This window comes from Apium graveolens, chromosome 7 (genome assembly GCF_009905375.1).
Source record: "Apium graveolens cultivar Ventura chromosome 7, ASM990537v1, whole genome shotgun sequence".
Lineage (NCBI taxonomy): Eukaryota > Viridiplantae > Streptophyta > Magnoliopsida > Apiales > Apiaceae > Apium > Apium graveolens.
The window spans coordinates 16,706,941-16,722,163 of record NC_133653.1 but is presented as its reverse complement, the minus strand read 5'-3'; the positions used below and the strand labels follow the sequence as shown (position 1 = coordinate 16,722,163).

At 34.3% G+C, this 15,223-nt stretch overlaps 1 protein-coding gene and 1 long non-coding RNA gene across 2 annotated transcripts in view; both read left to right on the top strand.

Moving 5' to 3' along the window:
• Positions 1-787: 787 nt before the first annotated feature.
• Positions 788-15,223, top strand: part of LOC141671285 (glutathione S-transferase T1-like) — a 58,979-nt gene continuing 44,543 nt past the window's right edge. The window contains exon 1 of the mRNA XM_074477480.1: positions 788-856. Coding sequence (XP_074333581.1) covers positions 792-856 — 65 coding nt within the window. The 5' untranslated portion in view covers positions 788-791. The remainder of the gene's footprint in view (positions 857-15,223) is intronic.
• On the top strand, positions 1,736-3,284 carry LOC141671286 (uncharacterized). The gene is made up of 2 exons (XR_012555029.1): positions 1,736-2,590; positions 2,768-3,284. It is a non-coding gene; the product is annotated as an uncharacterized LOC141671286 (long non-coding RNA).

Here is a 15,223-nt window from a genome sequence, read left to right as displayed (position 1 = left end):
TACAATTCTTTATGTGATACACCAGAAAGTTTTCCTAGTATCAAACAAAATTCATTATAAAAACCAGATTTTTGATTTTGAAATAAAAGTATCCGCCTTAACATCTTCGAGAGCGCCACTTGCATTACCTAATGCAGTCTTTGCAGCAGCCTTTAAAGTGATTTCTCATTAAAGAATTTTTTACCATTACCATGCTAAGGGTGAAATTTAAGGCTTATTACAAATCTACCCATTTGGAATCTGAAACTGCTGTTGTAAGTAAAAAAGTTCTGTCTAATTTTCTTGCAAAGAGCGAAACTTTTTGGCACAATGGGGATGGTAAGTTTTTGTTTAAAAACTTCCAACTAACCATTGCAGAAAATCCAGTTTTTACCGTTGTTATATTACTTTTCAGAAAGAAGTACAACTTGCATTTCAGTAGCATTTTAGTCCACATAAGAAAGTTCTGCAATGGATTGATGATACGAAGAACGTTACCAATCTATAAAAAAGAAAATAATTAAATAAAGAAAAGTCATACGGCATCAGTCGAGATTATTCCTTAATCGAAATTAGAAATACCTAAAAAGTACTCCGTAAAAACACTAATTTATGTGGATTATTCAGGTCAATTATTTGACTCTGATTAATGCAAAACAGAATTATTATTCTATACATGCATAATGCATATGTATACTAGCCACCCAAAGTTGACTGTTATAATTGATTGTGTAGAGTAAGCTAACAAATCTGGGAAAGTAAGATATAAAAAAAGTAATCCCATTTGTCTAAGAAGAATTTATGTGAAGAAGATGAAGCTGCAAATCTATAGCAACCGCCTTTCTCAACCTTGTCGTGCTATTATAATCTTCTGCAAGTATGTATAAACACACTCTTAGATAGCTTTTTATGTATGTTTTGTGCTAGTATGTTTTTAATCTTTGTTTCTATTGTGTAGGAGGTTTTATATTTTGTTTAGAATGATTGTCTTGAGTTGAAATGAATTTTGAAGAGTTTCGTTTAATTATCATGTAGTATAGTAGTCTAGTACTATGTAAGGCTTAGCATCAGGTGATTGTCATTGTGCATTATTCGGTGTTGCATTAAAAATACCCGACCTACGGATTGTGTTCAGAGCCAATGACAGACCCGGTTATATCAACATGTCTTGATTCTTGTGTTCGTATATTGAGAACTTGATATCCCTCAAAAATTTAATTTGGACATATTTGGACACTTAATCTAACTATTGCCCCGAGTCCTAGATATCCTCAAGTCCTAAATGAGCCCTTTGAATGAGGAAATTTGCTAACATTTGAGCAGGATATACATGTTAATCTCTTATCCTAAAATTAAAAGGTTTTGGGAGAGTTAGCAACATAACATGTATAATATTACATAACTGGTGTATTTAAGTGTTCACATGACTTGATATTCATTTTTTAGGTAGATCACTAGATCAGAGAACCCCTAGTATATGGAGCGTTAGCATTATCTTACAACACAAATAGTAATATAATTCACAGTCTTCAGTCAGTTTATGTTTAATGTAATTGCTTGCAGACTCGTAGAGTGTGTTTTGGTACCTGTGTGTGCGCGCTATATTACTCTTAAGCACATAGTGTAATTAGAAAGTTGACGTTATCATCTTTCAAAATGCTGCTTTCAGTAATAAATCCTATGGGAAAATTGCCAGCAATTGTTCATGGAATTTACAAGCTCTTTGAGAGGTACTCCAAGTAACTTGCCGTTGCTAATTGACTTCTACATTATTTTCATTTGTTTCTCATTAACTCAACTTTTCACATCTAATGTGTTTGATTGTTTAGTAGATAAGAGATTTCTAATTTCCTTGTATCAAAATTCATCTACCTAATGTGAAAAAAGCTGTTACTTTTTGGTCCTCCAACTAGTAGACAATCTTATTTTTTAGCCTGCACATGTTAAGATTTTTATTTGACCAGGTTCTAGTTAGTTGTATCTTGCAGTCATTAAACTTGCATAACAAAATCCCGAATTTTTATGATGTGCAGCCATGCAATTCTTATCTATCTTGCTTGTTCATTTCCTGGAGTTGCAGATGACTGGTGAGTAGTGAGATTGCATCTATCTAATTGTCTGCAGTTTCAGTAAGGTTGATGCACATCAGGGGCAAATGTAGTTTTTTTATTAATTGGGGGAAAATCCATGGAGACGACCTACATAATATGTTGATAAAATCCTAGGCCCTAGAAACATTTACATACATTAAGATCCACTGGGGGCAGTATCCCTCATGCCTATGCGGCTATGCCCCTTGACTCCTTGTGCATGCCGTTATAATTATCAGTAATATCAAGACTTGATCTATACATTTTCTGGGTCATAAGTATAACTTCTGTGAAGTTTTATGCTTCTATAAGTTCTAGTTTGAACAGGCTCGGCATGAATTAGCTAATTTTGCTTAGAAGAGTATTGACATGAATGGTAAAATGTCTAACTCAACTCTTTCCTATCTGACCTAATTTTGACTCTTTGCAACTCACTACAAGGTATCCATCTGATATACAGAAAAGAGCAAAGATCCACTCCGTGTTAGATTGGCATCATTCGAATTTACGACAGGGTGAAGGTGAATGATAATAGTCTAATCTACATTTTTAATAATCTTACTTTTGTTCTTAACCATCATTTGTTCAAGTATATACCCATTCACACTTATCCAGTTTAATCTTCGCCACTTGTTGATCATCAATGACATTCGGAATTATAATGGCTATTACTTCATGGTTCAAACTTTCTTTTTCAGTTGGTTATGTTCAGAATAAGACACTTAAACCTCTACTTGGTCTAAATCTCTTACAAAAATTGAAAGGATCCAGAAGATGCTGCTGTTAGGAGCATAATTAAAAATTCAATATACTAAAAAACTGAAGAGCAGTGTCTAACATATTGTTGTTGAATTTAGCTTGGACCTGAAAGTGATCGTAACCGAATACTAAGTCCATATAAGAAAGTTCTGCAATGGATTGAGGATACCAGGAATGCAACTAATCCATATTTCGACGAATTACATTCATTTATCTTGGAACTCAAATCCGTGCTGACAGTAGACAGCTCATTAGTAAATGAAGTGACTAAGCAGAGTCATGCAGTGCTATCCAAGTTGTAGGGACGAAACACCTGTAATGTGGTCTGTGAATCTCTTTGTTTAGAGCTCAGTTTTACCAATTGTTGCAAAGGAATGAAATAAACAGTCAAGTGTAGTAGTATGCAAGAACAGATGCTCCTGTTCCGAATAAAACTTGGGGTTTGATATTTACAAATTCATTAGAATTATGGCCCTTATTCTCACAATTAGGGAAGAAAAGGCCCAAAATCTCACTGATGTTATAAAATGGCCTTTTATATCACTCACAAACGTGATATTTAGTTGCGTTTATAATATATACAGAACGTTAGAGCTAGCTCAGTGGTTAGGTAGTACATTTTGGAGCTCAGTGTCCTGAGCGATGGAGGTTCAAATCCCATGGATAGCAAATCAATCTTCTGAACTAATACTAACGCAAGTAAAAATGCGTTGGCTTTGCACAAACGCATCAAAAGAATGCGTTTCATAATTAACGCAATATTAAAGTGCATTTTTTGATTTAATTCAAAAAATAATAAAGATAATTATCACCATTGGACTCAAGAAACAGTTGCGTTTTTGTGCTGGATAAGAAACACAAAAAAATATTACGTTTTTGAGTGATATAAAGGGCGCCCGTGAGATTTTGGGTCTTTTTTTCTCAAATTGTGATATTAAGGGTCATTACCCAGCAGAGCAATCATATATACTCTTTTGTGACACCAGGTCCAGTCTATTTTTTGTTCTGATCTTCTATGTTAATAAACCTCATATCTTCCATCTGGTTAATTGAGTAAGAAATCTAAGTTGATACAATTTTTTTCCTAGGGTGAATTCCCACCAGCATCATGAAAAAATATTTAATTGAGTAAGAAATATTTTTGAGTAAGAAATCCCATGTTGTTAATGTGTGTACGGGATGAATATTTTTTTTAAAAAATATTTCTAAAATTCAGATAAAGATTTATTGAATCCAAAAATATTAAAAATTGTTAAATTAGGGTACACACCTAAATCGTTGTACCTTTTATTCATTATTTAAAAATATTTTTAAAACTCAAATTTAAATTGTTAAACCCAAAACATTAAAAAACTGACAATAAATCATAACAACAGAAATTTTTTTTTCCTAGGGTGAATTCCCACCAGCATCATGAAAACACATATTTGCAATTTGTTAAAATTTTTTAAAACATGAACCTCTCGGAAAAGCCCACATTTCCGTTTTCTTGATTCATAGGTACATTTTCGCAAACATGTTGAAGGCTGCTCCGTTTCTTGGTAGAATATTTTTCATGGGTTGTTGGGTTTTGATCATTACTTGGTCAATTTATAAATTATCAATATCAATATTAGGATTTAAAGCATTGTGTGTATGTGTGTGTGAGATCAGTTTCAGGAGGTGTAAGGACTATGATTGAATGTAACGATGGTCTCTTGGTAGTTTGCTATAAATGTTCAATCTATTAGCAGAGAGATGTGAGGGATTACGGGATAAAAAAAACAAAGGAGCTGAAAAAAAGAAAAAAATACATAGAAGATTGACGGGAACTGCCAAGTTAGACAACTGAGATTTTCGTTTTTATAGATATAAGATACAGATCTTTTTGATGTTTTATGCATATTTTAACGTGAATAAAAAGCATAACTCCACAAATTATTTTTAAAATTCTTTTTTCCTAATAAAAGTATATATATTAAATTTTAATTCAAGAAAAGAAAAATTAGAAAAAAAATGTGGAATTATGATTTTTATACATCTTAAAATACGCTTAAAAAGTCAAATGGACTTGTATTTTGGAACAAAGGGAGTATTTAATTCTCGTTGCATAATTTTTATTTACTTAAATTGAGTTTCTTTATAATTTTACTGTTTGTTTAAAAAATATTGGTAAAAATGCAGTTGGTAGTCAAAATTAATTAATTTACTTTTATGTTTTTGTGAAAATAATTGAGGTTGTATTTGTATTTGGTTATAGGCATTACAATTAGTTGCAAACTCGTTTTTTTTTAAAAAGTAGAAATTTGTATTTTTTTTCCACATAAATAAAATTCATATTTTTCATAAAAAATTCACCCAGTTTTTTATCTTTATTTGAGTCAACCAACAAAATTGATAATAATAAAGGGGAAATCAAACTAACGGGCAATAAGATAACTCAAGTGGACAGATACGATTATTAAAAAAAGCACGTGACATTAAAATTTAAGTTGAATGGGAACAACTTTTTCGTAAGAGAAATGCTCGGGATCCCAATTTTTTTTATATAATTATGTGTCATGCATAAATGATAACTTTCTTTAATAATAATATGAGATCAAGTGTGTGTAAATATAAATCTCAAATCAAAATTTGAAAAAAAATTGGGAAAAATATTCGAGAAACCTAACATTACTCTTTTGGTAAAGCATTTTGTTGGACTTGAAGGAAGTATGCAAGTTAAGCTAGTAAACAAAAAATATAGGAAACATTGTTACAACGCAATTTTCGTTAGGAATGTAAATGCAACCGATGAAAATCCTTTGCCATTTACATTCCTTTTCTTGATCAGGTGCTTTAATTATTCCTCATCTTAATCAGGCCTTAATTATTCTGCATTAACTGATTTGTGGTTTTGTTTGTTTAGGTTGTGATCAGATTATACGATGGCCAGTTGCCAAACCTATTCTGCTCATGATTTCGTTGTCATGGTTCTTTCTTTTACTGCACCCCTGCTCTGTTTGCATACTTTAATACTTGCAAGTCTGTGCGCGCCCGTGTGTTTTATCTGGTTACGGATTAAATTTTTGTATTTGTGTTTATGTGCATTTCGAATTAATGTAATCTTGAGTTTGTTGTTATTATTGTTGATATGATATTCTTTGTTCACTTGTTTCCTATTAGCCTAATCTTGAGTTTGCTGTTATTATTGTTGAAATGATATTCTTTGTTCACTTATTTCCTATTAGCCTCTGGACTTTGATAAATTTTTCTTCAGGGTTTTTTACGAGTTTCTCTATTTTTCGTTTACCGATTATTCATTTATTCATTGTTTTAGATATCAATGGAAGTTTGCAAAAAAGTTTAAATTTTATAATTCTAGTTTAGGATTTACGAACATATATAGGCTGATAATGTACAACGAAATGATCTCGTTACAAATTTAAACAATGTATTTAGTATAAATTACCGTCCGAAAATGTATATATGGTGTAATGAAAGATATAGAGTTAAATGCATAGTGTGTACCTCAAGTTTCCACTTCATGCACTTTGTGTACCTTTGTTTTAGTATCTAGCATTTTGTGTACCTTTATTTACAAGATTCTAGCAAATTGTGTACTTCCGTTAGATTGTGTTTAACACCGTCAAAGCACAGGTGTAGTCTTGTAGTTTCACCATTGCCAACCACTTCACTTAAATACTAATTTATTCTTCTTCTCGGACACCCATTACAGTTGAAGATACTTTTGCCGCTGCAGCACACATGGCGAATGAAGCTGTAACGAGACGAACTTACACATACAGTCCCGGGTAGCCACTTCAGTTGAAGATATCGCTGCTACCAAAATTCAATATGTGTTTTAGGTCGTTTTTGGTATATGCCGGAAATTACTCAGTTACAAAGTATATAAGTATACACGCATAGTAGAATTAAGTCTTACTAAAGTTATGTCAATTGATTTACAAATATACTTATTTACTTGCGCATAAGAATTTGTAGCAACCAACATATAAAATCCCTTAAAATCATCTAAACGAGTCCAATAAAATCCTTATATATGAATTTTGACCGGCACTTTTCTCACTTAAACAGGCAAGAAAAGCGTTGATTGCATTGAAAGGACTGGTGAAGTTGCAATCATAGGTGAGGGGTCATCTAGTGAGGAAACAAGCTACTGCAACATTTCGGTGCTTGCAGGCCTTGTTGATCGCTAACAATTGAGCTCGTGCTAGAATAATTAAAATGATTAACCAACCAAATCCATATAACCCGAAGGTAATCAATTTAGACAAAATGTACAGATAACAAGTTCACGTATGCGATTATTAAGCTTCAGCATTTTTGGTCGATCACCTATATCAGAATTGACATGAACAATTAACATACTTGAAAAATGTTGATTTACAAGTTTTCTATTTGTTATATCAATTATTTGCTTGATGTTTATCTGAGTACAGGATGACCGCGTCAAGATTGTGAAGTGGATATTGATGTTACAAGAGAAAATGCAAAGAGCATAATAAGCTATTTCAACAATAAACAGACAAAGAATAGATACTGCATTTATCATCACCAATGATACTCGAAACAAAATTATCAATACGTCACCAGCACCATCAGCTATTACCAACATGAGCTCGAAACTAAACAAGGGGCATTTCAATGATTTTTTCCACAATACTCCACACAGAAGTCCTCAAAATATTCCATCTATGGATAAACCTCACCAATCAAAGGTTCAAATCTTGTGTAAAGCAGAGAATGACAGTGTTATGAGTACCAGTTTCTCCCAAATTACATGGCCAATACAAAGTCTTCAAAGGCTAAATTCCGATCACATAGTGCACCAAAACAGCGTCCTGGAGAAACATTTTAATGCCAACCAAGCAAGCGGAGAGTACCCAATGGAGGGGAAGAATTTTCCAAGAGCTGTACGGATGGAAAGATCGTCTTCACTCATTTGCTCAACTCCATCAGAATTACCACCCCTGGCCAGAACTAGATGAACCAGCAATTTCAGTGAAAGATAGTGAATGTGGATCAAACAGTACATTGTTGACAAATTCCCATGACCACATAATTTATAATAACTTTAGATACTAGTAATCAGTAACTGATTTCGAAGCATGTTTATTCATCCTGTTGTTTTTTTTCTAATTTACTCATCATGTTGTTTCTGTCAAAGCAGGTTCAGGACATTTAGTCATCGTATTGTTTCTATAAATGGACGCTAGTTTCGTATGGTCAGGTTCAGGAAAAAGACAGCATAGCCCCTACTTTACCCTCCCTTCCAGCTGTCCACTGACCGTGTTAAACAAAACCTAATGGAAGTACACAGCTTGCTAGAATCTTGTAAGTTAAGGTACACCAAATGCTAGATACTAAAATAGAGGTGCACAAAGTGAAAACTTGAGGTACACCGTATGCATTTAACTCAAAGATAAAAGATGAAGTAGTTCGAATTTAACTCAACTGTTGATAAAAATGTTTCTTTTCGTGCATTAAATGTTTACCATCTTATAGATTCTTACGGTAATAATGTTTACCATCTTATTGACTCGGGTAAACACCATACAGATCCCATCCATTTGTTGGAAGGGCAAGCGCGTCATGTCATTTACAATGGAATAGGTGAGTACATGAAATTACTTGAGCGTAGATATGATGCTTCAAATTTGCGCTCACTGGCACTACTAAAGTATTTTGAAGGTGAAGTTGAATTAAAAGAAATTAAGCTGGTGTGCTCCAGATTCAAAAATCTCTACAAACTTTGCTGAAAAATAACTAGAATAGATGTTAAACGCATAATGACTCACAACACCTCCTTTCTACTAGAATTATACAAGGATTCATGCTATTATTGAACACATAACAAAGATGCTTACTTGACCGTACAATGAATGAGATCCCAAAAGACTTATACAATAATACTCATATAGCGAGTGTTAGGTTAGCGGATCCCAAACTATCAAAGCCTTAGGTCACTAGGCATAAAGTCCCCTAGAACTTAATAACTCGAGTATTAAAGAGCTCACTCTTGATCAATTATGCATACACACATACCTTTTTTTTCTTTTCTTTTTTCTTTTTTTCTCTTTTTTCTTTTTTTCTCAATAATTTCTGAATGAGTGCATTTCGCTCCATCTCATTCAACCCTAGACTAATCATAAAAATATGAGTCGGCTACTAGCCATTTGACGCCTAGCCTTAAAACAACTAGCAATAAAATCCAAGTTTTTCTCCAGTTTAAAAATTTAGTGTTCTTTTTGTCATTATGAAAATATCACAAATTCTAAATATAACCAAGTGATTAAATATCAACTACAAACAAGTATGATCATGATCTAGCTCTAAACCAATCCTATAAGACTTTGTGATAATTTTTTTATTTCTAGACATGCAAATCAATTTATTAGACTTAATCAACCCTCTATTCGTCATCACCATATTCAAATCAATATCAACTTATCAATCCGAAATAGCTCAACCTAAGGGATCCTTTTATATGCATGCAAATGCAACTACATTGACTCACATAATAATACAAACAAAAATGTAAACAAATATGTCTTAAATAAATAATTATGCAAAAATATGAATGAACTACAACTAAACATGTAATATGAATCTAAATGAATCTATATGGACACATACACTACTAATCCTTATATTATCACCCTCAAACTTAAAATTTTCAATGACCTCATTGAAGGTAATAATAAGGATTTCAGGCATACCTAGTTGTCTGGAAGATCACCCTCCTCGGGTGGAGGATCAGGTTGCCAATCAACCTCGACACCAGTGTCTCGGGAAATAGTACTGAGAGCGTGTGTCAAATCTGCAGCAAAATGACTGTAAATGTCGTGCATGGCCTCCATACGCCTAGTCAATCGCCTGTACTACACATCACCAACACCATTCCTATCAACTGCCTGTTGCGCATGAGAAGAACCCTATGTAGGCACTTGAGGATCCGTTCGGCTACCCTCTACATCATCAAAAATTAAGCTGGTGAAGCTGAAAAAGCTACAAACTTTGCTCGGTTCATTGGATGTCTCTACACAGTTCCTACAGAGATATGTGAGCTCCATGAGTTGAGGTACATAGGCTTTAATATAAAGTATAAACAATGGATGAATATTGATACTGTTAATTTCACGAAACTCCATACACTCAGTATATATGATGAAGATGGTGAAGAAGAAGGATACAGTTACACGCTGGAGTCCATTACTAATTTAACAAGTCTCCAAACATTCGTCTCAAGAGCGTGACCTTATACGGTACTCTAAAAGATCCATCGGAACTACGTCATCTGCCCGATTCAGTGGCGGGTTTACGTCTACGCTATAGTGAGTTCACAGAGGATCCAATGCCCGCTCTGGGTAGTTTGTCGAACCTCACCGCTCTTCACTTGGATGATGTGTACGGAGGAAAGAAAATGGTATGCAGTGAGAATGGGTTTCCAACTCTTCAAATTTTAAGATTAGATTATTTTTCCAATCTGGAAGAATTGAAAGTTGAGGACGGAGCTTTCCCTTCTCTCGAACAATTTCACACAGTTAGTTGTCCAAAACTGAACAAGGTTCCTGTACAACTAGCAGAACGAGTACGCTCCTGAGTTCCGTGACTTCACTTTTTAAATTCTTTGCAATTTTTAATGTTTCTTCAAAATTTCATATTTATATTTTTAATTTGTAAAATTATTTCTGTTAAACAACTGCAATGTTCTTGTACACTACTAAACAGCCTAATGTAGTCTACACTAGGCTGTTTATTTTTATTCCCTTTCAACATTTGACAAAACTGAGCTCTAAACCAAGAGATTCACAGACCACATTTCAAGTGTTTTATCCCTACAACTTGCATAGTGCTTAGTCACTTCGTTTACTCCTACGTAGCTGTTCACTGTCAGCACAGTTCTGAGCTCCAAGATGAATGAATGTAATTCATCGAAATATGGATTAGTTGCATTCCTAGTATCCTCAATCCATTGCAGAAGTTTTTTGTATGGACTTAGTATTCGATTTTGATCACTTTCAGGTACAAGCTAAATTCAACAACAATATAATAGACACTGAAGGCAAATAAAAATAAAAATTTGAGAAAAAATTATGACTTCCCATCAATCAACAACATGATCCATTTGAACCAAATCAAATTTCACCAAAATAAACATTCAAAAGCGAACTTGATTTGATCAAATTCAATATTTTTCTAACTTTATAATAAAAAATTGAGTTAATTGCACTTTGTAACCCTCACCTTTCATTTAAAATCAAAATATTATACCTATTTTGCAAAACACAGTTTGCAACCCTTAACTTTCAATATCAACTTTAACATGCATCCCTTCTAGTTATAAAATTGAAATTGAGATGTTAATATTAATAACTAAAATTTTAAATCAATAAAAATATTTATTTTAATGCAATTTTTACATGAAAAAAAATTATACTCCCTCCGTCCCACTGGATTTTTTATATTGGGGGACGGAAGATCGACACGCATTTTAAGACTCACATAAAGTATGGTTCCCTAAATAATTTTAAATATTTTTTCTTTTATATAAAAATTTAATTTTTAAACTTTTATATAGAAAAAGAAAATTTTAAAAATAAATTATAGAACTATATTTTATAATAGCATTAATGTGTGCCAAGTACTGTGAAAAAGTATGTAAAGAATCGGGGAGTAGCATTAGCTATTCTTCTTTTGGTTCTTGTCTTCCTCTGGTCTTCTACCACCACCATTATCTCTGGTCTTTTGATGTCCCTCTTCCACTTATTAATGCTAGTTCTGTTGATGATCATAAACTTGAAGTTAGCATACGAGAAAGTGTTCCTAGTGTTGATATCAAGAACAACACAACTCTTTGTTACGTAAGAAATTGCTAGTTATGTTGTTCAAGAGAACAATATTGACGATCACAAACTCAAAGTGAGCATATATACGAGAGAGTAGTCCTATTGTTGACATCAAGAACGATAAGGCTCTTGTCACACAAGATATTCCTGGTTATAATGTTCAAGAGAACAACAAAAACCTTATTGTTAGCAACATTGTTGATAACAATAACAATATGCTTTCAGAGTTTAAATCTGCAGTGAAGGTGGTGGAAGAGCATCTTCAGGTGCATCGTGTTGGGTTATGGGCTCCCTTCCTATGTGGAGAATAGCCCATGAAAGTGTTTAAAGTTGGGTCTGTTCCTATGTGGATAAAAAAAAGGCCCAATTTTATGTATCTCATAAGAAGAGGGATCTGAAGGGACGCCTGAACGCTGCTCAAAGAGGTGAGTCCAGAGAAGGAAAAAAAATATATAGGACCTCATTTTAACTTGCTGTTCTGGAATACAGTGACATTGAGGTGGAGATTAAGTTTAGAGCTCTTAAAGTCAGTGTATCATCAAGGTTCTCAAGAAGGCTTCTGCTATTCAGGTTTCTGTTTTACTTCTCTCTTATAGGTTCAATTTGCTTGGTTATTTGCTTCAGTTTTGCTGAAATTCTGTCAGCTTTGCTGAAATTCTGTCAGCTTTGCTGAAATTCTGTCTGCTTTGATGGAGGCTTAATGACCTTTGGTATGTGGAGAGTTTGGTTGAACTAGAAGGTCACCTGGTTTAGTTTTGTGCTACTGAGAAAAGCTTGTATTTGTCTTATCTTGTATTGGTGTTTGTTCTCTGCTTGTACTTGTTTGGATACCTTATTGGATCCGTTTAGTACTTTGCAGAACTAACATTGTAACTCTTTTCTCATAGTGAAAATTTTCTGGACCGTAGTGTCCCGTGGATGTTTCCCTTCACATCGGAGGGTTTTACCACGTAAATTTCTGGTGTGCTTCTTTGAGCATTTTGTGTAGTTTTTGTTATTTGTCTGTCTTTAGTTGTGTTGTGTTGTTGTGTGACTGCATTATTATCAAAGTGGTATCAGAGCCAGGTTCTGATGGAGGTTAACACGAGCAGAATGACTTGTTTAAATGGTACAAATTATAACAAGTGGAAGGGTAAAATGAAGGACTTGTTGTATGTAAAAAGTCTTCATTTTCCTATATTTGCCTCAGAAAAGCCAAGTTCAAAATCTGATGAAGTTTGGAAGTTTGAACATGAACAAGTGTGTGGATTTATCAGGAAATGGGTAGAAGATAACGTTTACAACCATATTGTGAATGAAACAAATGCAAAGGTTTTATGGGAAAAATTGGAAACTTTGTATGCTTCGAAAACCGGAAATAACAAATTATATCTCTTGAAGCAATTGATAAATTTGAGATATAGAGATGGTTCTTCAATTTCCGATCACCTAAATGAGTTTCAAGGAATAATGGATCAGTTGTCGGGCATGAGCATAAAGTTTGAAGATGAGGTTCAGGGACTTTGGCTTCTAAACACTTTACCAGATTCATGGGAGACGTTTCGGGTCTCACTTACGAATTCTGCCCCAAGTGGAGTTCTTACAATGGAGTTGGCTAAAAGTGGAGTACTGAATGAGGAGATGAGAAGGAAGACTCAGGATCTTCTTCACAATCAGATGTGTTGGTTACTGAAAATAGGGGGAGAAGTAAGACGAAATGGCAGAGGGGTCGAGATAAAAGTCGAAACAAGTCCAGAGGCAAGTACAAGCACCTTCAGTGTCATTATTGCGGAAAGACTGGTCATATTAAAAAGTATTGTGACAAATGGAAAAGAGAAAATAAAGGAAACTTGAAGCAAGATAAAAAGGATCATGATGATCATGTATCGGTTGCCTCTTCTGATGATCTTATCATTGTTCTTGATGGAAATATGGTAAATCTGTCCTCTGATGAGACAAGTTGGGTTATAGATAGCGGAGCTTCACAACATGTTACATCTCAAAAGGAGTTCTTCACTTCTTACACACCAGGTGATTTTGGAGTTCTTAAAATGGGTAATGACGGTTTGTCGAAGGTTATCGGCTTCGGTGATGTTTGTTTAAAGACTAGTACAGGAACTAATTTGGTTCTCAAGGATGTTAGACATGCTCCAGGAGTTCGCTTGAATTTGATCTCAGCTGGCAGGCTTGATGATGAAAGCTTTCAGAATAATTTTGGCATGGGACAATGGAAACTCACCAAGGGAAATCTTATTGTGGCTCGAGGTAAAAAGTATTCTAACTTGTATTTCATGCATGCATCGATTTGGAGTGAAAGTGTGAATACAGTTAGTGAAAGTAATACATTTGAAGTATGGCATAAAAGACTCGGTCACATAAGTGAAAAAGGGCTGAATTGTTTAGCGAAAAAAGGAGTACTTTCTGGCATGCAAGATGGAAAACTTGAAAAGTGCTCACATTGTATGGCAGGAAAACAAACTAGAGTTTCTTTTAAGAAAAAAGCTTCTTTTAGAAGATCAAAAATTCTTGAATTAGTACATTCAGATGTTTGTGGCCCTCTGAAGGTAAAGTCCCATAGCGGTGCGCTTTACTTTGTCACATTTATTGATGACCATTCCCGAAAAGTTTGGGTGTATGTTTTAAAGTCAAAAGATGAGGTTTTTGACAAGTTTAAAGAGTTTCAAACTGCTGTTGAAAGAGAGACCGGAGAGAAACTCAAATGCATTCGAACCGATAACGGTGGTGAGTATTGTGGGCAGTTTGACAAGTATTGTGTGCAACATGGCATTAGACATCAGAAAACTCCTCCAAAAACTCCTCAATTAAATGGGCTAGCAGAGAGGATGAAACGAACACTAATTGAAAGAATCAGATGTATGCTTTCAGAAGCAAAATTGCCCAAATCCTTTTGGGGTGAAGCATTACTTACTGCAGCCCATGTGATTAATTTGAGTCCTGCAGTTGCGCTGGAAGGTGATGTTCCAAATAGAGTGTGGTATGCTAAAGATATTTCATATGATCACCTACGTGTGTTTGGTTGCAAGTCATTTGTGCATGTCCCCAAAGATTAAAGATCAAAATTAGATGCAAAGACTCGTCAATGTATTTTTCTGGGATATGGTGAAAATGATCTTGGTTATAGATTGTACGATCCTATTTAAAAGAAGATTGTCAGGAGTCGGGATGTGACCTTTTTAGAAGATCAAATTGGTATTGATATTGAGAAGACCGAGAAGTTTGAGTCAACAGGAATTGATGAGTTGGTAAATTTGGATCCTGTGAGAGTTGAAAGTGTTCCTGAACTAGTTCACCACGAAACTGATGATAATGCTAATGGGCATGAAGAAACAAGTGAACATATGAGTACTCATGGTGAACAATACATGGGTGACTCAGATATTTCAACAAATGATGCTAGTGACGAACATCAAGAGGTTCCATCAGATGCACCACCTCCTCCACCTCCACCTAGAAGGTCTAGTAGAGAGCATAAATCATCTACTAAATATACTTCACATGAATATGTGCTTCTTACTGATGGAGGAGAACCCGAGTCATATCACGAAGCTATTGAGAGTAAAGATA